This window comes from Alexandromys fortis, unplaced genomic scaffold, assembly GCF_014885135.2.
Source record: "Alexandromys fortis isolate MF-2015 unplaced genomic scaffold, M_Fortis_MF-2015_v1.1 scaffold_1, whole genome shotgun sequence".
NCBI classification, from domain to species: Eukaryota; Metazoa; Chordata; class Mammalia; order Rodentia; family Cricetidae; genus Alexandromys; species Alexandromys fortis.
This window is the reverse complement of record NW_026067927.1, coordinates 19,109,800-19,134,966: the sequence shown is the minus strand read 5'-3', so window position 1 is coordinate 19,134,966 and position 25,167 is coordinate 19,109,800. Positions and strand designations below refer to the sequence as shown.

The window sequence follows — 25,167 nt, the reverse complement described above, 5'->3', positions numbered from 1 at the left end:
AAGGATGCTATATAGTACACAAATACAGAGAACTTCAATTGGTTACGCAAATGACAAAATTTTCACAAATCTTTGCCTGTTTAAAAATGTATCCAGTTTTAAACGTAAGGTAACCATTACAGGTACAGTTGAATTTTAGGATAATGACATAGATAGCTACCTCTATGTTCTACACAAAGTTGGACAATAGCTATTTAGCAGTCTGATTTTTTTCCACTGAAACATTCAGTTCATTTACTGGCCGGTTTCAGGGCCATTCACTTATTCACTTTTACCCCCAAACCCATTTTCTCCTGGGATGATGATGACTTGTCTGAATTGGTGGAAGGGTCCTGGATAGAAATTTCTGTTCCCTCATCATTACTAACCCTATTAATAAGAATTTTGAACACTGGAATCATATGTAGAAGAAAAATTGGAACCAAGTTTCTCTAAGGAAGGGCACTGATAATCTTATTAACTCAAGTATCCATTTATTAAACAAATATTAATTTTTGATTATGCATGAAATTTATGGAGAGGAGGCACAGAGATAAGGAAATCTTTCAAACCCATATGCTCTGCCTGCAGGAATACATTTAATACCTGCTGTGATGTCACTGGGTGTCTTTCCTGGCTGGTAGAGATTCAGTTTAAGTTTCCCGTCGCTGAGCAAGAGGAGAAGACCGCCCGAAACCAGTTGGAGTTCGCTGAAGAGCAGAAGTCCCACCTTATTCCAGGTTCGGAATTGAAAACTGGCTGAGACGGCTTCCTCTTTGGAAGATGCTGGGAGAGCCAAGTAACTCCGCGTGCTCAGGAAAGTCAGAGGCATAGACTGTGGTTGTGAGCAAGAAAACGATGTGTTTCCCTGAGGCAGAGGACAGGAGCAGGCATTCAGCTCATTTCGGCCCATGTGGGATGCAATTTAAATACTTGTGAAATCTGATTATCAGTCTTATATTACTCTAGCCAGAAAACATTTTGCCGCACCATGAAGATCCAAATCTTTACCATTTATCTTAAAAGCTCTTGAAGTGTGCCCCCAGGTTTTCTCCACAGTCTTCAACCTTAGCATAGACTGGCAAAGTCAATGAAATCAACTTTATCAACAAGAATAAACATGGGGAGGAAATCTTGGTCAAACAAACAAATAAAAATGATTCTGTTAGAAATTGAACTTTTGCTTTATACAACAGTTACGTTGTATGTTTGGTGAAATGTTAAAAGCTTAAGAGCACAAAAATGCTAACTGATAATGTATCCACTAACTTATAAAATGAAGCAAATTTTGAGACCATTAAACCCTGTGGACATGGGACCAGCTATTCACTGCAGTTTGATCCTATGCTTTATTTTGGTGGCTACCTCCTCCTGCCCTATATGCAGCACATCCTCTTGTCCATGGACAGAGGGGATCTTCGCACAAGCATTATGTAGAAATATTATTTTGAATGAAACACACACACTTGTCTATATTTCATTTTAAATTATCTCCATTTAGTAAAAGGTAATGAAAATATAACCTTACTGGATGTTAGGAACATACCAAGAACACAGATTCACAGAGAATTAGGAATCAAATCTTTTCCATAATAAATATTCCTGTGATGCTCTTTGGGATTTTCTGCACAACATGAGATTCAATTTACATATTTTGAATTTTAAGCAATGAAAGAAACTAATGAAAATCTATTTACATCGGCGTTTTATTATCAAAGTAGTAAAGCTGGAAACTGTGCTCCCCAGAATTTCAATCACTGACTGATTCTAAGCAAGAGTTTCTTGTAAACCTCAAATGATGACTGACTGTCAGAGAAGTAGAGCACCAGCCATGTCGCCCCAAAGGTTTGGGGAAGCATGTACAGTAAAGGATGAACACAAACCTGTGGGGATAGCCACTGATTTCTTGCTAACAAGAAGACTGTAGTTCCATCTTCCAAAACCCATACCAAAAAGCCATGACTAAGACTGGGAAAAAATCCAATGGTCAAGGAACTTGATGTGCAAACTTGATTACTGGAGTTAGGATCCCTGGAAACCCACCCCACCCCAATGCAGAGTGGGCAGGGAGGCCACCCGTAATTCCAGCCTCAGCAAGCAGAGATAGGGAGATCCCTAGAGCAAGCTGGCAGACATCAGACAGGGAAGCTCTGAGTTTGACTGACAGATACAGCAGCAATGAATAAGGTGGAAGAGTGATTGAGGGTGATTCTGAACGGCAGCCTTCAGCCCCCACTTGCACACATTCACACATACACCAAAAGCATTCGTGTGCTCACCCACCACACCTATGGTCATAGTGATGAGCACCAAGGGATGCTGGTTTGTCCCACTGCCCTGCTCTCCCCCACTCTATACCGTCTATTCATCAAGACATCTGGTCCTGCTGGGCAGCAACAAGCCAAGCTGATGTGCATCATGGATTTATAGGAACAGAAGCCACCCAGAGGCAACATCTCATGGAGAAGGCTCAGAAAGCTGCCTACATAAGCCACAAATCCTCTGCCAATCCAGTTGGTCCATTCACAGTTCAGCTTCAGACAGTAACTAATTTGATCTTCAATCTTCCTGTGCCAGGCCTTCAATTCCTAGTTCCTCTGCTAAGTTCCACATCCAGAGAAGATGCCCTGTTTGGAATACACTCCACTATTGCTTCCCTGACTGAACCATGACCAACAGATAGAGCTCAATGTTGCCATAATTCCATGGACTTGGTGTATAAAGGATCCAAAACAACAACACTATTTAGACAGCCTCGCAGCCACAAGGTTGTAACAACCTATAAGTTCTTTGTTATGAAATGACCATGACAAACACCAGTGTTTCCAGTTTCTTGTTAACACACCAGAAGGCTACCCGATTCCAGAGACTGTGCGCATCCAATCTGCTGGTCAGGGAACAACTTCTTAAACAAATAAAAATAATTAATCTACTGGAACAATAATACCTCAACAAAACTGAAAAATCCATGACAAAATTAAAAACCATATCACAATAAAATTTAAAAATATTTCCCATACTATTTTTTTTATATTTACTATTGTACAACAGTTATTTCCAAATTAAAGCATTCCATCCAGATGGAAAGGCAGGCTCATGAGATTCAAGAGGCAAACAAACATCACAGCTTAGAAAGCTGAAGCTTAGAAAATTCTGGAAGGTCTCTCCTCAGTTTTATGGGAAGAGATAGCTCTGGAGCAGCAGTTTGTGCTTGGGTGGCCCCTTCCACGATGCAATGGCTTTTGGGTCATCTGTGCTCCTGTAAGCAACCTGGTACCCATACCTGTATTAATTACTCCAATAGAAACTCATTGATTCATCAAGCTGGACTTTGGTACAATCATTACTTTGGTCTTCTATGGGTTCCCTTTCTAGGAGGGGAATGCATGTATGCATGTGCAAGCGTCTCTCTCTTTCTGTGTGTGTGTGTGTGTGTGTGTTGTGTCTACACAAGAAAAATCTATCATGTGTTTACTTTTCATACAAATAAATATATGAAACATAGTTGTTTTATGAATTATAATTCCCCTAAATAGAACTAATCTCCTATATGCATACTGTCAACTGGAGATAATTTTTTAAATAAGAGCCATGTCTAAAACATAAGCAAGACCGTCACAGGGAGCAATTTTATTTGGAAAAGGTGCATCTTACTCATTGCTTCATATGAAGACTCTTACCGTGGTGATGAGCTGAGGGCTGTGTTGCTTGGCCAAGCCGATGATGTCCACTCCATTATAATAGAGGTTCTCCAGGCATCCATGAAAGTGTTTGTATGGCAACGACACTGATTTTGCAGGTGCTGAGATCCCTCCAAAGCTGATCTTAGAAAGAAAAATGGCATCAATAATATTGTTTAGTGATTTTTATGATAACCTGTTTAAATAATTATGATGAGAAATTATAGCAGTAATCATCACGGAGATAACTTTACAACACCCCACATAGAAAAAAAAAACTAAGATACCGACTTTTAAAAACAAATTTATGTGCGTTCAGTCTTCATTTGTGTGACGGCTTGATTATCTTTCCAAGCCGCTAATCACACCTGGTTTTGATATTTATTGCTTAATGAAGAAAAATACACTTTTTGATTCACAGTAGAACTTGGTCTATTTAACAATGTAGCTAATTATGATATTTTATTTTGTATATGTTTCTAGCCCAAATTGCGATTTGCATATTTAAATCAGTTGTTAATGGATTAATCTGTTTGCTGCTATCGTCCCTCATAAATCTCTATTCCTCAGGGTTAGAACCCAAAAAGAAATCAGACCATGCATTCTAGATGTGCATGTGGCAATGAGATCTCATCATGAGAAATAAAAGCTGCCTATGAAGTCCGGTGACTGTACATGTCAAGCAGATGATGATCATGTTTTATAATGATACATATAAATATATAATAAATGATGAGCCCCACGTTCCATATGCTAATAAGCTAGGCCACCTTAGGAATGCTTTGTCAGCCTGGAGATTTGCTCTGGAGGTGTCTTTTTTTTAATAGCATATTTTCTATTAGGAAGTTAAACCACCTATGCACCATCAAATCTGAATTAATTGAAATGTAACCACCACACCTCATAATCAAGATCCAGGTAATTGAATTCTCCCTGGGCATGGAAGTGACGCCTGTGCTCGTCCACTGTAAAGTTGACCTGTTTGCCCAGTCTCTGGATGAGCACAGAATGCCAGTGCTGGTCGTCCAGAAGGCTGCCCAAGGTGAGGTTGATCATTGTGGAACTAGAGATCAGTCTAGCTTCACCTGGGAGGAGAAATGACAACAGCGTGATTCAGTGAAAAGGATGAGGAGCTTCTTCTTGATGGAGCAGCATCTCTCACAGCAATTTGCAACCTTCTTCCATGCATACCATCCTGAACACGAGTGTGGATTTATCTGAAGCTTGATTGTAATGATCTCTCAACCTTGCTGTAATTTCTTCCACTGTTAATTCTTTCTATTATTATTACCCATTGCAAGCTCATTTTCTATGTAAATTTTATCTTTGCTACAAGCTCATTATTTTTACTGCTGTAATATTTTTCAATGACCCATCCCATTCTTTGTGATGCTAGGGAATAACTGTGGAGCTATGTCAGAGTTATAGGCAGAGCATCCAAAGAAGGGTTTGTGTAGCTTGCAAACATGAATCATTTGGGCATTTGTTGGAGGATATTTGATCCCACTATGAACCTTGCGTTTGCATTGGCTTTAATTAAATAAAATTAATCTTGGGTCAGGAGGCTGAGTTGGCAACTAGTTGACAGAAAGTAATCATAGAACATCAGAGGGCACCTAGGAGAGACAGAAACAGGAAGTAGTAGGGTGGGGTTTGGAGTGGCATAGGTTTTTTCTGGGGTGGCAAAGCAGAAGCACAGGTCTTCCATGGATACCAGGAAGGAGAAAGAGTTAGGTAGTTGCTACTCAGCCTCTCTGAGCTCTCAGGTTTTCACCCCAGCCTTTGAGTCTCGAGTCTTATTCATAATTAGACTGAAAGTGATTTGGTTAAAGCTACCTTTAGAGGGAGCAACAGGGTTGGTGGCTGTGGGAGAACAATTCTCCCCAGGTGCAACCTGAGCAGCCAGGCTGCTGCGAGAGAAATAGGTTGGTAACAGCAGAGTTGCATTTGCTGGCTGACATAGCAATAGATTAATAATGGTGCAGGTACTAAGCCAAAATTAAAACAAAATTTGATGCCATTCTTTGGGTATCAAATATAGTAGGCTTTCTTGGACCACCAGCCCCAAAATCATAACATGGAGACTTATTATGAATTATGAATTGTTTCTATTTTCCTGCTTCTTCCATGTCTGGTTAGTGGGCTTCTGGCTAGCTGGTCACTGACTGGATGGCTGGCTCCCCTTTTCTCTCTGCCTGCCAGCACTGCATATTCTTCCTCTGCCTACCTACTGGCCATCCAGCTTTTTATTAGACCAATCAAGTGCCTTAGGCAGACAAGGTAAAAAAGCAACACACCTTTACATAATTAAACAAATGCAGCTAAACAAATGCAACACATCTTTACATAGTTAAACAATTATTCTATTCCACAGTAGGCACTGGGTATACACAAAAGTCCTTCAATGGGAAAATAAAATTCTTTGAATGTTAAAAGAAGTGAGCTATGAAAACATCAAGTTACATATGTGACAATCAAAGAATCAGACCTTCCAAGAGCATCACCAAGTAGCTTTACCTGAATTAATAAGTAAGAAGAGTTTTCCTCTTCTTAACTCCAATGTGATATGATCTCCAGCAGGCCCTGCCCTGTGCAGAAGGATCCCATCACTCTCCATGGTTTTAAATTTCAAAGAAATGATATCTCTTATTGGACTCAAGGAGTTTTGATCAAATCTGTAGAGAAGAGAGCTTTTTCCATCCAGATCGATCACCACTGACCCTGGAGACAAAGATAGTGAAAGTCATCATTCTATGGATAAATATGGTTTGCACTGAAGCATGTTAACTACTACGGTGTGTGTGTGTGTGTGTGTGTGTGTGTGTGTGTGTGTGTAATATCATAGCAAAACATACCTAATCCTATCAAAAACCAAAACTGATTCAGTTCCATCTAGATCATTTTAACTACTCACAAAATTCATGATTTAGAAATATACTTTAAGTGCATGCCACAAATTTTCCTATGTTACTAAAGGCTAGCCTTATTCTACAACAAAGAAAATCAAATTGCAATTTATTTATCTAGATATATATAATCATTTTATAATACATATTTAACAATCAATAGTTTAATATTGGTCTAGGACTGTTAAAACATTGGTTTGGTTATCTCAAAATTATCTCAAAATGACCAGGTATATGTCATACCTATCAAAGACAGCATATGTCTTTCAGACACACACATGTATGCCTCTGTGTGTAGTCTAGAGTTATAAAATACCACTTCAAGCACACATTAAATTGGCCTTGTGCTCTGTTTTATAATATTATTTTCATGACTAAGTGATAGCATTGAAGTACAAGACTCTTTTCTCTTTTCTCAAGGGCATCATTGGAAAGCCATTATCCTAATGGTATTGTGAGGTTTATTCTACGGTGTTTATGCCATACTTTGACACCAGCCTGTTCCTTCAGCTATCTGACAGCGTCTTACCTACTCATTGTCAAGCTTATTCTGTTCATCTTCAAAAAGATGTCATGTGGTACTGGTAACATAACAGTACATCTGTCAAAATCAGTTTGCGAATAATACTCAGAAATCCTCACTGTATTTTCTGTTTTACAAATCAAAGATTTTTTTAAAGCAATTACCCTGAGAGTACTTTATATAGAAAATGAAGGGGTTAGAGAAACCCAATAAAATAAGAAACTGTTTTTTAACGGTTAAGCTGACGTCTTTCAGTCAACAGCATGACATTATAGCTTACTCATCATGTTTCATCTGATGAAATTATTATAGTTACTTCTATGGCCAAATATGTATTGATTCAGACTACCCACTACACCCTGGAAACTGTTAGTTACCCCCACCAACCCTAAATGTTTCCACTGTTCTATGAAGTTCTCTTCTGAAGACCCAGGGGTCTGATTGTTTTTTACATCTTGTTAATATGCTTATAAAGAATTTATTCGCCAAGTACACATGAATAAACATCACATTCCTTAGAAAGAATAATGTTAGCTGAACAATCATTCCTTGTTATATAACCGAATGAATGTGTATGGTTAAAACATAACTCTTTGTCAAACACAAATGATGTTTTTTTTTTTACCATTATTAGATAGAAATAAATTAAGAGAAATTTCAGCCAGATAGACTTTAAATGCTGACACATTTGGAGCAATGCAGTTATCTCTGAGTTATCTTTGAGTTAATGTATTGCTTAGAGGCAACTATCAGAGTAATGATTTTATTATAGATAAAGACTATTTTTGGAATTAGCTACCAAGAGATTTTTCCCCCATAAAAACAGACCATGTTACTTTAGCCTACTATTTTTTTCTCTTCTCTTTTTCACTATTGTTATTATTACATTATAATGGTTGTATCCATCTTCCATGGCACCTCAAGCTTTGGGGCCTGGAATATTTCCGTCAGCAAAATAAGGTAGTGAAAAAAAAAAAAAACTTGGACAATTGATGCCTAAAGCAATGGTGTAATGTTTTATCCCTCAAACTGAAGCCACTTGCTATTTTCTCTGACTTTTACCTACTTCCGACTTCACAGGTACAAGGTTGTGCATGTCAGTGAAGTACTACTTAGTATAAACACACTCTGTCTACCATGTCAGAGGTACTGTGCACTAAATATTCCAGGTAGAAAATATTCAAGATAAGTATGCCAACATGGATCTTACACACAGAGAAGATGAGCAAATACATCCACAAAACCGTTACAGGCTGTAACAGACATTCTGGGGGAGAAGAGAAGGCCAACTGACTAAGATGCTGCGAAGGCGCTTACTCAGGTGTCAGACCTAGAAATCCGAGTCTCAGGCAGGTCCTCGTATGCAACCTCGCCTCTCTCTATAGTTTCCAACCCATATCTTCTCCTCATACACTAGATTACACTTGCGGCATCTAATTTCAAGAAGTCTAGGTATTCTCCCAATATGTCCGTGTTCACTGCCATAAACAAAAATCTAAGGATTGTTGAGAAACTGCTATGACAAGAAATAATTTAATACTCTGAAGCAGAAGGTAGAGTCCCTTCAACAAAGGGGCCCCTGAAGAAAAAATTACAAAAGTATGGAAATGAATATATTGATAACAACCACATCACACATTCCACATGTATGTAAGCAATGTCTTTAGGAAGGAAGGGATGGAAAGCAGTCACTGTGCTCCCTGACATTTTCATGTTAACTTTATGCTCATTGACAACCATCCCCCTTTAATAATTATATTTACAAAGTTATTTATGTAACTATTTGACATGTGTAACCATCAGCACAAAGCACTGTCTTATGATACATGAAACACCCTAGTTTTTTTTTTTTTCTCACTTGATACAAGGTAGAGTTGTCTGAGCAGAGAAAACCACAGGTGCAAAAATGCCTCAATAAGACTGACTGAAGCAAGCCTGTGGGATATTTTCTTAATTAGTGGTTGATGTGGGAGAGACCAGGCCACTGTGACTTGCTCAGTCTGTATTCTTATGTTTCGCAGAACCACCCACTCTAGGATGTATAAGAATACAGAACAATCAAGGCACAGAGAAAGAACAAACCAGAAAGCAGTGTTCTTCTGTGACTCAGTTTTTGTCTCCAGGTTCCTGATTTGGGTTCTTGCCCTACCTTCTTTGATGATGAGATTGTAATGTAGGAGAATAAGTGAAATCAACCCTTTCCTCCCTAAGTTGCTTTTGGTCCGTGTGTGTGTGTGTGTGTGTGTGTGTGTGTGTGTGTGTGTGAACAAAAACCCTAACAAAGACATAAAAACAAATGACAGAAATATCTGGAATTATCCTCTCTAACCCATCACCTCCCTCTCACAAAAGACCTTTCTGATTACATAGGGTCCCCAGAATAAACCAGGGAGTCCCCCAGCAATTGCGCCTTTGCTGCATAAGGCCCCACAATATTTTTACATTTTGGTTTTAGGGACTAAGATTTGTGTCCTTGTGGTGAAATACTTGACAGATAAAAAATATGAGAGCAGAGATTTATTTTTGTCTCCTGGAGTCCTAAGGACTCTAGCCTGGCAGGGAAGGTAGGATCTGTGACACCAAAGTATCTTGGGGGCCAGGAAACAGAGAGAGCAGGCAAACCGGACCAATATGAAACCTTCACAGGCCCGAACCTTGTGGCTGACTTCTGCCAGTCAGGCCCCGCCTCCTAAAATTTCTACAGCCCTCCACAAATATTGCCAGCATCACAGGGACACATGTTCAGATACAAGCCCGGGGGGGGGGGGAGACATCTCATATCCAAACAATAATAGTAGGGTTGTTTCTTTTTTCTGTCTCATAGCAAATTACTTAACCTCTTTGTCTTGCTTCTTCATGCATGAAATGAGAGTAACAGTATATTCTCCACAGATTTGTTGTATGAATGTTTATCCACATAGTAACAAGTAATCAATGAACACTCATTGCTGCTAATGCTAACCTATTATTTATTATTAGAATACTGAGCAGGAAAAGAGGTGCTCAAAATAATTAAACACTCGGGTTGATTTCTGATTCTTTAAAACAATGAATTTCTGAAGAGTGCACACAGGCACATACATACACAAATACACACACATACACACATACTCATATACACGCCTGTGCATGCACATACAGACATACACATAGCACTCATGCACACAAACATACTCATATATACATACCCATGTATGCGTACACACGTACATGTATGCGTACACACACACACAGGCACACCCATGCAGACACACACACACAGTGCTCCTCAGTATCAATATCATTGCCAAGTTGTACAGAGAGGATGATTTGAGGCAGCTGTGGGTTCTGTGGCTCTCTGTCTGTCATCTCCGCCTGAGCTGACACACAGTAGCAGTTGTGGGTGACCCGAATCCTCCTCAGTGAATACTGCCATCTGAAATCTGCTTATTTAAAGCCGGAATTGAGGAAAGAGGAGACTCAGAAAGACTGTAGGCCTGGACCCGTCACCTGGTGACTCCATATATAGTCTGGCTTTCCTTATATGATGCAGAAATGTAATCTTCCGTGGAATGGAAAGCGCTCCGACAGAAAATATACAAACGTCTTTCAGGGAGCCGTGTCGGAAGGAATGCTCCCGAAACGGGCACTCTGCCCTCCTTCCTTCAGCCTGTATTTATGGAGAGGTCTCCACGAGCGAGTACAGAGCGGATGAAGTATTGCAGGAAAGCAAAGCGCATGCTTTCATATTGTTCAAAGAGCTTACCGTCCACGGGAAGACACACATCCCTGAGATGTGATTAGTCATGCCCTCGTTCAGAGCTCTGCTTCCAGATCAGGGCAGGGTCCCCAGAGTTGTCTGAGATGCAGCCTCCAAGAAGGATGTCTGCGGGCTGCGGATATGCTGTACCTCCTGGAGCAGCAGGCACTGTCTCTACCTGCACATACTTGACGTGCAAGCCCACTTATCGTTCTAATATATTGCCCTGCACCTGACTCTTCCTACCCCACCCCTGCACCCAGTCCTGCAACCTGCAAAAGTCTGAGCATTTTTGAATCCTAAAGGGCTGTCACTTTTCAAAGCAACAGTCTCCCCCACCCCAAAGAGATTACTAACAAAAGAGAGTTTAATTTAATTTTTAAATTAAACTTCATGGCCCAGTCATAACAAAAAGCAAACTGGGCTGCCAAGATGGCTCAGTAGATAAAGGTTCTTGCTCTGCAAACTCAGATGACCCACATTTAATCTCCAGGCCCCACCTGTAGAAGGACAAGAACTGATTCCTGCAATTTGATCTTTATCCAAGAGCATGCCATAGAATGCCTGGGCATACAAAGAAACATATTAAATGATTTTTAATTTTTTTTAATTAAGTAAAGCTAAAAAAAAAATAAAGCTAAGAAATTTGTTTTGTGGGTGTTCCATAAACGTTCACCATCTTAAGCTCTGCCAGGTCACCACTGAATTAGAAGCTGTAGACTCCTAACTTGAGACCTGGGAATGCAGGTTCCTCCATGAGGCTGACTTAGATTACAACATCAAGAAGATTTGACTGGAAGAACATGTAGGTTACAGAGGCCTATTTTCCGAAATCAAATAACCTCATTGCCTACTGAATTGTACCGGGGAAAATGAATACGCTTTATTTATTTATACTACCGTTGGTTCTTGTAGAAAGTTTCAGAGGTTTGAGAGATTTTTTTTCCCTGAAAGATACTTCAGGACAAATTGATTCTGCAAGTTATACTATGAATCATATTATTATTGATGAGGACAGATGACTAAAACCTTAAAAGAAAAGAGCTGCAGTAGAAACGCACGAACTGGAAAACCATCCCTCCAATAAGAGAAAATTAATTTTATTTAAAGGTTATAAAAGGATTCTTCATGAAAAAGATAATTAAGTTTTCTGTTCATTTGGGGAGAATTACCTCCAAAATTCAAATTAAATCAGAATTTTTCTTTAGGGACTGGAGAAATGGCTTAGCAGTAAAGGGTTCCTGCACAAGACCCTGTTTTGAATCACTGAACCCATGTCCAGCTTCTCGCAACTAATTGCAGTTTTCAGGGGTCTGGCACCTCCCTGTGGCCTCCAAGGGCACCTCCACTCAGCTGTGCACATACTCAAATACAAATGCATGCCCACATATGTATGCACGCACACACAACCATGAAGAGTTCTATCCTTAAAGATCAAAGAATAAAAGTAATATATACTTTCCATGAGCAAGAGAAAGGGGCTATGGGCCAAACTCTTCTTGGTTAAAAGTAAAGTCAGCACTTAAAGCAATCAATCATACTGTTTATTTGAGAATTATTACCCATGAGTTACTAAACTAAGAAATGAATCAGCTGGAGTCATGGCTAAACTGTTCTATAGTGAGACATTCAGGCATCGGGGTGACGAATAGGCACTTGGGACCTGCATTACTGAGTCAGGTTGGAGACCAAGCACTCAAGAAATCAACAGGAAGTGGGCGATACAACTTTTGCATAGAAGCATAAAAATGCCCAGGATGATTTAAGAAGGGGCTTCTACTTTTAAAACAACCCAAACGAATACCATGAAACGGAAGGAGACAGAGAAGCAAGCTCTACACGGAACCACAAAGAACAGTGGCTCTCCTGCTGTAGCTCTAAATAGACAGAGGTAAAGTCAGCACTACACTGAGGGACTGAGGGGCTGTCCATGACTACTGCACTTAACTATCAATCTAACCTAACTTTCCGGGTAGACGAAACCCTCAGCATCAGCTCTGGCAAGAGGTTTTCAGTGTGTCATGGGAAGATTGCAAGTTGTATTTCGGTCTCTGGTTTTATTATTGACTTCTGTAACATAACCAAAGTAACCTAAATACTTGGGTTTTTTTTTGTTTAGAAGATGCAGAGATTAAATTTCATGTTTCATATTACTAAGATGCTATGGAGATCAAACAGAAGTACCTCAGAGTCCCTACCTTGATGACAGTAATGCCATTTTGATAAGGATATTATTTATTCACCTTGAAGATATCCTTTCCTTTGATCTACTGTTAAATTTTGAATATAATAAATTTGTACTTTTATGTACTAACTCATTATTTAATTTATATCAAAATACTTTAATTAAATGTATTTACTTATTTTTCAGAGTGACCACAGTTTCTCCTCCCTTCTCTCCTCTTATTCCTTATTCCCCCCTCCCCTCTTCACTCCCCTACATGGAATCCATTCCTTCTCTGCTTCTGTTCAGAAAGAGGCAGGCCTCCTGTGGGTATCATCAAAGCATAACATATCAAGTTGTGATAGGACTAAGCACATATATGCAGAGTGTCTAGGCTCCCTGGTTGTCAATTCAGACTCTGTGAGCTCTGATGAGCCCCAGGTAGTTGTTCTTATATCAAATTTTTTTTAAAGTTTTTTTAATTATGTATATGAGTCTGTGTTAGTTTTGTGCACATGTGTTTACTATCCTCAAAGGCCAGAGAGGGCATCAGATCCTCTGGAATTGGGGTTACTTGCAACTGTGTGCCTCTTGATATGGGTACAGGAAAAGGAACTTCTGAAAGGGCAGTACATGCTCCAACCAATAAGTCATCTCTCTATTACCTGTATGAAAATGGCTTTCATGTGTCTATTTGTCAATTGTTATTACACAGGAACTATGCCACACAACACCATGGAAGCCACAATTGCAGCCATGGGTCACATCCTGTCCTCAAAAGTCCTCCAGTCCTAAGCAACAGACATTAATCTATCTACTGGGCCCAGAAGGACTTCCAAATTGTAAGAGATATAGGAAAGAAAAGAGCAGAGTTACAGAAAAGGCTGAGTAGATGTGTTTGAAGTAGATTGGCAACCAGGTATATTTCCTCTGTTGCAGTAATTCAGTGGATAGGGGAACACATATATAAATGGACGCAAGGCCAGGAACTGAAAGACAGTGAACTAGTGCTGTGAGGAGGACGGAAAAGGCTGAAGGGATGACATGGAAGAAGATGGAAATGGCTCACAGGAAGCACTATTTGGCGGGGAGGGGGGCTTGGTCCCGCCTCAGCTACATGTACCAGGCTTTGTTGACTCCCCATGGGAAGCCTTATCTTTTCTGGAGAGTGAATAGGGGGTGCAGGGGTGGGGAGGAGCAGGAGGATGGGAGGGAGGAACAACTGTGGTTGGTATGTAAAAGAAATTTTTTAAAAAAATTAAATTTAAAAAAGGCACACAGCGTTCAAGAATCAGTCAAAGCGCGGGTGGGCAGCCAAAGCATGAGCTCTCATTGATAACCTTCTTTTGAATATTCCCTTCTCAATTCCTAGCCTCTCTGGGGACCTGACTCTGACCTCTGTCTCCTAAGTCTGGAATAACAGGGAAACTTTCTGCTTGCTCTTAGAAAATGCCGGGTGAATATGAAATCTCCGGAAATGTGTTTCTTGGCTTTTGAGAATCAAATGCTTTCAAGTTTATACCTGCTTTGAAATGAATTTTAGAGCTCTGAGTCAGTTTATAAAAAAATTCTACCTAGTTTGTTTACTTGTGGGTAGCACATCAACCCAATCATAGCTATTCTGACTCAACGTACCAAAAAGGAAAGTCATTAATCTTCTTTTGAACATTTGTAGTTACTGCAATCCATTTCTTTATCCAAGGTTGCCAAGTGAGCATATTTTCAATACCACCTTTTCTTTATATTATTTCCTAGTTAAAAGAAAAAAAAAGAAACACTCTTTTCTCTTGTGTTTGATTACCTCATATTATAGATTATTACAGAGATTATGAAAGAAATGCAGCTTTCACTTCTTTTATTGGTTTTCAAAATAAGAAATTGAACCTTACTATCTCTCCTATGTGACTAATGGGGCTGTTAAAAATGGTAATCGCGGGACCAGTGAGATAGCTCACTGGGTAAAAGGGTTCATTTCCAAGCCTGATGAAATGAATTCAATCAATGGAACTTACATGGTGGGAGGAGGGAACTACCACCCACAAATTGTACACACACACACACACACACACACACACACACACACACAGAGAGAGAGAGAGAGAGAGAGAGAGAGAGAGAGAGAGAGGCATAACTAGAAAGATAGTTCAGAAGTTAAGATTCTCTATGCTCTTGCTGAAGCTCCACATTTGGTTCCCAGCACCCATACCTAGCAGCTAACAACCACCTGTTAACTCCAGCTTCAAGGGATCCAGCGTTCTCTTCTGGCCTTCATGGATACTGCACCAACATGCACATTGAAACACACACACACATAATTTTCAAAAACAAATATGTCTTAAAAAATTAAATATTGGGGCTGGAGAGATGGCTCAGTGGTTTAGAGCACTGTCTGCTCTTCCAGAGGTCCTGAGTTCAATTCCCAGCAACCACATGGTGGCTTACAACCATCTGTAATGAGATCTGGCGCCCTCCTCTGGCATGTGGGCATACATGGAGGCAGAATATTGTATACATAATAAATAAATCTTAAAAAAATTAAATATTATCACGAATCCCTTCATTTAAATATACTTGGCATGTTTTGAAGTTTTAGAGATACTTTTTATTGATGTTGTTTCTCTTATGGGATGGCACAAGCCTACTCAATTACTTTTGAATTCTTTAGACACATTTTTGATGGATTTCCATATTTTCTTTTTTTCATTTTCCAGTATTATAATACTAATGTGTGTGGCAGTACTAAGAGAACACCACTTATCAAGTAAAACTATTAGGACTATCCAAATGCTTTACAAAGAAAGAGTCTCTGAATGCTGAAATTTGCTCTGACTGGGAGCTGTGTTCCTTTTAAACTCTGGCACAAAATAGCATCCTTCAGCTATGTCTTATAGGATGAACAGCCAGATGAGGAGCTGTGTCTAAGTTAGCTGTCAACTTTCAGCAGTTACCATGAGAAACTTGCTCAATAAATATGCATTTAGTTCAATCATAGGTTTTCTTTTTCATAAATGAACATCTTTTAATTTTTTTGTCCTAACTAGACACATGGTAGAATAGATCAGGATACTTAAAACAGACAATTACTATGTTGCTCTCTTTGAGTATAATGGTATTTTAAGTAAAAATGTCCCCCATTGGTGCATATATTTTAATATTTAGTCATCAGGGAATGACATTATTTGAGAAGGATTGGAAGGTACGGCCTTTTTGGAGAAAGCATGTCACTGAGTGTGGACTTTGAGCTTTCAAAGGCTCTCACTAGGCCCAGTGTAGTTCTCTTTGCCTGAGATTCAGGATGTAACGCTCAATGACGGTTCCAACGCCATTAGTGCTGCCATGATGACGATGACCTAACCTTCTGAAACTGGAAGCAAGACCACAATTTAATTCTTCCTTTTATGAGAGTTACCTTGGTCATGGTGTCGCTTCACAGCAACAGAACACTGGCTAAGATAAATATTGTCTTCACCTTGGTAACTATCTGCTTTGCAGGAGTCTTCTAATACTATATTTGTTTTCTAAGCTGAAATCTACTGACAGCATTGTTATACCATGGATCTTAAGTGTTCTCTGACAGTCTGTGTAGACAAGGCTTGCCTCCTGCTATTAGGAAATAGTGAAAACCTTAAGAAATACATTCTAATAGTCTTCTAGACTATTAGACTTTCAGCATGCTTCAGAAGGCACTGCGGACCTCCAGTCTCTTTTTTTTTCTCTCTCTCTTTTATTCATATCCCAACTGGGAAATGAACAGCTTTGCCACATTCTGTTGCACTAAAGCTCTGCTTTATCCCAAGCTACAAATCAACAAGCCCGTAGATCATGAGCTAAACTTCCAAAACAGTCAGAGCAAACATTTGCTCTTCTTGAGTTGGGGATCACAAGTATCTATTGCAATATCAGAAAGCTGGCTCAGTGTATAATTCTAGTCTTCAGTGTTCAGGGCATTGATAATTCACATTCCTATTTTTTTAAGTTAGCATGAGCTTTGTCATGATTGACTTATGTTCCCTTCAATGAATAAAGCCCATAATTTCCTCTTACATAGTCAATATTTAAGCAATTAAACGCCATAGTTCGGGACTTTTCTACATTTGTTCTCATCAAGTTTTCTCATTCACTTTTCCCTATGCCCTGTTCATGATTGTCAGGGTTGAACATGCTGCGTGGATGATAGGGGAAGCCTCCCTGAGGTTCACCAAAATGCTCCCATTCACTCATCCATCTATGCAGAAGATGGATAGCAGAAAGGAAGTTGTTGTGCACACGTACAGTGAGAACGCACCATGGAGATGAAAGACTGTTTTGTGACAGCTGAAAACATCTCTTGGCCTGAAAATGGGGTATCAGGGAAAGGGAGAGGATATTACTTGCTGAGGGAAGAGAACGAGCAAGGCAATTATCTAGGTGGAAGAACGAAGGTAGAATACGGAGCAATTGCTATAGGCATCATGCAAAAGCCCCTAGGGCTAGAATAATTATAAAATTGTGGCATGTTACAGCAACTAAAATTAATTCAGTATGGCTAAATAGCTGGATATTCTTATTTTGTAGCAGAGGGGTGGGAAAAAGACCATAGGCTACAAACTAAACATGCTTTCTCAAGATTACAGACAAGAAATTTTAAGTGCAGACTAAGGACAATTGTCCAAGCAATTCATTCACAATTATGAACATTACTTCCTGTGGTTTAATCTCCACTCCCTAAGGGCATGTCAGAAACGTTCATTTTTACCCAGTTATGTTTCCCACCCAACTTTTGTTTGCAACCTTGTATTTGTCTTTGGAACACAAAGCATCTCCCCATGTAATCATCAAAGACTTTATTCTCTTTTCTTTCCTGTCTTCCCATCACTCCTGCGTTTCCATCCATCTCTTCTCTGGATCTATAAATGTGTTTACAGCTGCAGGGGCCAACATATCTAAAATTTCCACTTTCCCTCTGATGCCATAAAATTCAGCTTCTGCTTCACTCAGTCCTTGGGAGACAACTTCAGGGTTTGCTGACGTTAAAGCAGAGCAGGCTCTTAGAGACAGGCTTTCTACACACCTGGCACCTCTTCATAATCAGTTGTTGCTCGAGCTTGTTGGAGCAGAGGGCAATAAAATTACAGGTGGGTCTCACAATAGCCATTTTACCTGAAATGGTCACAGAACAGCCTGAGTATATAACTTTATCAGGCACGTGTATTACAAAATATGGGAAGAAGCTGGCATTTAAAAAGAGGTGAAAAATAGGGCTCATATTACGTAAATGTGCTTGCTGCCAAGCCTAACAACCTGAGTTTGAGTCTTAGGACCTATGTGGAAGAGAGAACTGACTCCTGAAAATTGCCCTCTGACCTCCACAAGTAATGCACAGGCACACACACACACACAATTACACAAACAGTGATACAATATATTAATTATATAAATAAGTGTGTTAAAAGTATGAAGGGTCTGCTCTAGTTGTAGAGAAGCATTCCCATTATTTTTAAGGTACAAGAAGTTGTTGAAATTTAGCACTTCATTATTTTATTAGCAGTGACACAGGGGGAACACTTTATGATTTACTAAGAAGTAAATTTATGAGAGTTTCAGTTCTATATTGTCAACATGAAGGCTGGAGTGGCTTCATATTTCATAGGCACTTGAACTCAAGGAGTCAACAACAGGATTAATTATCCCTCTGTTCTCCTCCACAGCAGCCTATTCATTCTCCAGTCTAGTTTTCTAGATGCAATGACTCAGTGTCCCGTCACACTGTAACCAAGTTCTGGTGCTCGGGCATCTGCAGTAGACTCTTGACTCTGACCTTCTCCCTATTGGTGGACTGTTGCTCTAGTATGGTACACCAGTTGGCTTGCACAGGTGACATCAAAAGCATTCAATTCTGCTTCTGTATACATATTTAGCTTCCCAACACATAACCTCCATTTCTGTCTGAGTCACCATTCACAATGCAAACTCATCCTCCAGCCTAGGGAGCGATGTGTCCTTCAAGGGGCTGGCACTTCTCATATTAACTGACTTGATTAAAACAATCTCTCCTCAGACATGCCCACAGCCCAACTCGATATAGACAACTTACTCATGAAGACTCTCTTCCAGGTGACTCTAGATTGTATCAAGCTGACAATTAAAGTGAATCATCCCATTATCCATCAACTCTCTTTCCTGTGTTTGCCTGAGTGGAATAATTTCTTTTATCTGGAATCTCCTCCAATCTTACTGTGTGAAAATACACCTTAATTTCAAAACACACTGTTATCAAGTTCTGTTATTAACCTCAATCTTTGTCCCTCATATTAATAAGCTTTAATATTTCATAAGCTACAGTACTTTGCTTTGATGAGTACAGTGCATTTCAATGTTTCACTGCCTTACTTAATAAAATATATACTATTTTAGATTTTCTCCATATAACTATTTTATTGGAAAATTCTCTCTTGGAAAAAAAGTCAGTCTAAACATATTTGTGAATAGATGCAAGGTCCTAGTAGTTGGGAAGAGCACTAACTTGGGAAAATTACATCATTCATTTTAGAGTTTGGTCTAATATATGTTACCCAATCTTGGACAAAGTTCCTAATTTGTCTTTGATTCACTTCCTTCCATGTCAGATGTGAGGCACTTTGATGCTTACTGATCTTGAATGAATAGCACAGACAAAGCCTGTCCATGAACTGAGTTATGGGAGTGCATCCCAAGGCTGTTATCTGGGAAGGAGACCATGCCCCAAATACCATTGTTCCCTATTTACAGACACTGTAGCAGAATGCCCTCCAACGTCTAGAAAACTCTAGCCTGTTCTTCCCTACACCACTCAAAAGTGTGGCAAACAAAATCAAAGAACTTGGTGCTTATGCTGAAAATATCCAGGCCCTTTCATTCATAAGTGGAAAAAGCCAATGGTTCCAACTATTCCTATGCCCAGTTACTGAAAACAAGTCAATGGTTCATTAGGTAGAAAATTCTGCTTGTCTCCTATGCCTGCATAAAATGGTAATATTCATGTACCTACTCCTCTGTGCTGTTCAAACTAACTGTGAAAATACCTACAAATAATGCTCTTTGGTGCATGATAACTGTTCATTACTTGTTGGCTTTATGGTATCATGTGTAATCAACTAACACCCATGAAGGATGATGGCATAAATAATTTGAGAATGTGACGACTATTCAACTGAAAGATTAAAGTTAATATGATCCTACCCATTCCCAAAAGTCGTGTACATCCAAGCCAATTTTATGCTAGTTTTTTTACTCTCTATGGGAATATCATTCCATTAAGCTGCTTACTTAACATCATTTAATAATTTAAAACTATGTGTCCACCATTTTACAATGGCTCCTGTCATACCATTTTACTCTGTGTATTTGAGCTTAAAATCTACTACTGCTTAAATGAGTCAGGGAGAAAAGGAGACTGATTGGTAGGTGGGAAAATGTACTTTTCCTAAAAGCAACAAATGCAATCACAACAAATTGGGTGTTGCAAATAGTTATGGGCCTGGACAGTAGGAAGACAGGCTATCCTAAGTCATAGGGCATCAAAGAGAACTCAAAGAAGCCTAAACCTCAGTAGACACTACCTCATGAGTATTATAAGCAATAATTAGGTGTCAGCAAAACAGCATTGCCTTTACAGTCAAAATTCTAAAGTTATCAAGTATTGAAAGTGGGCAGATTGCTTCATTTCCCCAAGACTCAGTTTACCCTGGGAAATGTAAGAATTAAATTAGAATGTCTCTAAAAATGATTCATGTCACAGTGTATCCACAATCAATGTCAGCTCTTACTCTGCTGTAGTAAATATTTTTGCAAAATGAACACTCCATAGAGAATACAATTGTCAATACAAAGCAGTCTCATATCTGTTGTCTTGTTTATCCATCATGCATGCATGAGTTTGGCTAACCTCCAGCATTTAAAGACATAGGCTGGGGATATGGACCCATGGTAGAGCACTTGTCTAGTGCATAACAGGTGCTAGATTCAATCCCCAGAACTGCAATAATAATAATAAACTATAATAATAATAACGATATAAATATGTTAGAAGTAAGACTGTCCAAGTTCTGACTTCCAGAACTTGATTAGGGTAGGCTATTTTTCAAGGGTGTTTTTTCCCCAGGTCTGAAAATTATGAAATGAGAAACAAACATACGCAGAGCAACTAAGCTGGATTGTGGAAGCCAAGAAAGCCAGCAGTCCAGCTGGGCGATGGAGAGAAAGCTACTCTGGAACCCTGCTCTGTGATCCAGGAGCTGCAGGGAGCAAGAGCTTGAGTCCTGGGCTGCAAACCCAGCTTTGCCACTTCCTGTCTGTGCAGCCTGAGCAAGTCAACCATCCCCAAGCCTTAGTTCTCTTTTGTGAACAAAATGGGAAAAGGGAAACATTATCTTGTCATAGTTACCTGGGTCCCTTTGAGATGTCATAAACACCTTTGTCTCGTGTCTATAAGAAGTACTCAATCAACTGGAAAATTCAGTCTAGATTCCCAGCATCTAAATGAAAAGTCAGATACAATGACACATGCCTATAATCCTAACACTGGGAAGTCAGACATGAAAGGGATCTATGGGCTTCCTGCAAAGACTGTCTAGTGGAATTAGTGAGAACTCCAGGTTCAGTGAAAGACTAGTCTTGGAAAAAGGGTGTTTGAGGAAGACCCCTGATAACAACCTCTGGCATCCGCATACTATGGACACATGCACCCACATGTACATAAGCATGTATAAACACACACACACACACACACACACACACACACGTACCACACGCACACAAAGAAACACCCTAGTGCATCTAGTAAGGACTCAGACAAGTTCTTCTATTTTTAGAATTAGCAATATTAATGCTATTAATATTGGTATTGGTGCTGTTGCTAATTGAATCACTGTTCCATCAAATATCATTATTGTTGTTCTAGAAGCCTGAAGGGAAAAAATGTTGATTGATGATGGTATTTAATACTAGGAACATCATTAAAATATACAAGGCACTCCAGGAAGTCTATACAATATGATCTCTTGACCTGACCATTTTTAAAACTTCATCAATGGTCTGGAGAGATGGCCTAACAATTAAGACTACAAACTGCTCTTCCAGAGGAACCAAGTTCCATCCCCAGAACCTACATTTGTCAATTCACAGCTACCTGTAATTCAAGATCCAGGAGATCTGATGCCCTCTTCTGACCTCCATGGGCACCTGCACACATGTTCACATATGCACTCATAGACACACAATTAAAATAATTATTAAAAATAAATCTTTGAAGACTTCATCAAGTCATCTGACTTCTTTCTGACATTTGCTTTTCTTCTCTGTTAGAAAAAGGAAGCTGGACATTGCCAGGACAGCATCCTAAAGTGATATGTTATGTATGAAATAAGAAACCATTAGTGGCTAAAAAATAAGCAAATAGAATTCTGCTGAGGGATAATGATGTAGTAAAATTGAACAGTCCTGAGGTCTTATTCTGAAGTTCCCCATGTCTTAGTTGTGAGACACTGGGTCAATGCCTGAATCTCCCAAAACCTCAACCTGTTCGTCTGATTAGACCTTCTGATAGACCTTGCTAGCCAGCTCACTGCTCTCACAGAGGCCCCACCAGGGTGCTGTGGCTTGAGGTGGGGCTCTTCCCCCACAAGAACATGTAATAAAACGCTTCATTAGGGGAAGACAGTGAAATCTGTGGCTTCTGCCTTTTTTATGTGAAGATATTTCAAACGCATTTTCTATTCTGGCAGAGGTCTTGGCAGTCTCTTTTAATTTATGCTGAGGGCATGGTACACTTAAAACTGAATTCCTTGGCATATTATTTTAGTCTAGAGAGAAAAGACTCAGCTTTCATAACAGCTGGCTGGTCATACTAGACGGACTGTTGTCCCTTAAAGTGAGGGTGCTGACTTGAAGCTCTAAGTGTAACCCACTGGGGGAGATGCAGTATCTAAATACTCAGACCTACTTAAGAATGATAGTTTTGTAAGAAATGGGCACACACACACACACACACACACACACACCAGAGTGTTTTTGCAAAACCATAAGCTACTTTGTGCATTGTCTATAAGAAACACTCATTGGATTGGAGAGGTAGCTCAGGTGATGTCGCCAGCACACACAGGAAAAGCCATAACCAATGATACAAACTTGGAATCCCAGCACTAGGGTGAAGTGGGATGGGAAACAAAAATAGGCATATTCATGGGTATCACTGGTCAGCTAGTAGCCGAGTCAATTAGCTCCACACCAGTGAGAAACCCTGCCTCAAAAAACAAGGTAAAGAGCAATCACACACACACACACACAAACACACACACACAATGGGGAGAGAGAGAGCACAAATACACTTCGTCCGTGAGTTCAAACGTTAAAGTCGAATACTCCTGTAAATATTGGCATGTGTGGGTCACAAGAATGGCTCTCAGCTGAAATAATTCCTGTCTGCTGTCTCTCTTCATACCTACAAAGTTGATTTATTTCGGCGGGCGGTGTGGCTTTTCAAGCATCTGCTTTGATATCTGTTTCAACGTGCTGGGTAAACAAAACACTTACGGTATGCACACCCGAACACCTCAATTCGCATTCCAATTCTGCCCTTGGGGTTCCATTCTAGAGGGATGAAGCGCAGAAACCTGGCTTTGATTGAAGGCTGGAGTCGATAGTACACAACGCTGTCTGCGTTCGCATTGCCAGCAAAACCCTGGAAGAAAAGGCAGAAGAAGGAACTCAGGGTATCTGGAGACTGTCGGTGTCACCTGCAATGGCCTCTGTGTGCACACCCAGCCTTTAGCCTTTTCTCCTGTGTGTGAATAGTGTCACTTTCAAATCAGATGAACAGTTTTGCCTCTCCATCCACGCAAGTGACTGCTACCTGCTTTTCTTTGTATTAAGAGAAAATTTTTTAAGTTACATCGCACCCATTAAATCAGCTTTCAACCAGGATACCCTCAATAAAAATTGCTTCTGCCCAACACAGATTAAAAGTAAGAGCGTGCGTGCCTACGGCCGCCAGCACTGCAAACAGCATGGGAAGAGCCGAGAAGATAATCTCTGCGTATTGAAAAACTATTGCCTGATTCAGCAAAGAAATTGCTCACCTGCTTCAGCTATGGCACTTTCTCAGCTCCCTCATCAGCATAAACAAAGGCCTCCCCCCCCCCCCGTAGGAACCCTGTTCTCTCTATCAGCTGCTAAACTTCAACAGCACACTGCCTTGGTCTTGTCCAGAGCTGGAAGGGGAAACTGGAATCGACGAGAATTTGGAAAGACCTGTGATTAGACTTACAGACTCTGGCCCCAGAAAACTAGAGAGACCTTTGGAATGACGCTAAGCCAGCACAGTCAAATTGCAGATGAGGAAATTGAAGGTCAGAAAGGTGGGGGGAAAAAAAATCTCTGGTGTCTGCAAAAACCATTAGACTGAGTGAGCCCGGGCTGGTTCCTTCCACAGTATTAATGCACATTCGCTGATGTAGAACTTGCCTTCAAACAGACACCGAACTCAGTATCTTAGCCACTTCTGAAGATATTTTTAAAGATGTATTTATTTTATTTTATGTGTATGAGTGCCTGCATGTGTCTGTGCAAACCATGGACATGCCTTGTCCCTGTGAAGGGCAGAGGAAAGACAAAAACCTGCAAGGGTAGCAAGTGCTCTGAGGTATATCTCTGGCCTGGAGCCATTTTTATCTCCCCTAGCATGGGACTTCACATATGAAGAAAACAGCATGAAACAGAAGCTGTTTCCATCGTTTATATTTTAGCTTTATTTCTTCCCCACCTGTCTCTTCCAACTCTTCTTACCCTTCTCCTTCCTTCTCCTCCTCCTTTTTTTCCCCCATGGTCACAATTGGTTTATGTTGCAAAGGCATAGGAACGACGCTGTTTTAGATGAAGTCTCACGATGACAGATCTCCCTAATGTTCATCAATAAGGGACCAGGGCGGATCTCTGGGAGTTCGAGGCCAGCCTGGTCTACAAGAGCTAGTTCCGGGACAGGCACCAAAGCTACAGAGAAACCCTGTCTCGAAAAACCAAATAATAATAATAATAATAATAATAAAATAAGGGACCAGGTAGGCAAGCGAGGACACAGGCAGCTGGCTCCATCACTACTACTTGGTACTAGTAAAATAATTTCTAATATATTGTAAAGAAAGGTATAATGCATGTTTATAACA

At 40.0% G+C, this 25,167-nt stretch overlaps 1 protein-coding gene across 6 annotated transcripts in view; it reads right to left on the bottom strand.

Annotated features, from left to right (window-relative positions):
• Positions 1 to 25,167, bottom strand: part of Cntnap4 (contactin associated protein family member 4) — a 274,903-nt gene that overhangs the window by 104,006 nt on the left and 145,730 nt on the right. For 5 of the 6 annotated variants that reach the window (XM_050144152.1, XM_050144155.1, XM_050144157.1 and 2 more), the window contains exons 4-8: positions 23,540 to 23,687; positions 6,177 to 6,380; positions 4,560 to 4,744; positions 3,660 to 3,803; positions 586 to 847 (exon numbers count right to left, since the gene is read on the bottom strand). In XM_050144152.1, coding sequence (XP_050000109.1) covers positions 586 to 847; positions 3,660 to 3,803; positions 4,560 to 4,744; positions 6,177 to 6,380; positions 23,540 to 23,687 — 943 coding nt within the window. The remainder of the gene's footprint in view (positions 1 to 585; positions 848 to 3,659; positions 3,804 to 4,559; positions 4,745 to 6,176; positions 6,381 to 23,539; positions 23,688 to 25,167) is intronic. The other variant, XM_050144154.1, reaches the window with a different exon arrangement.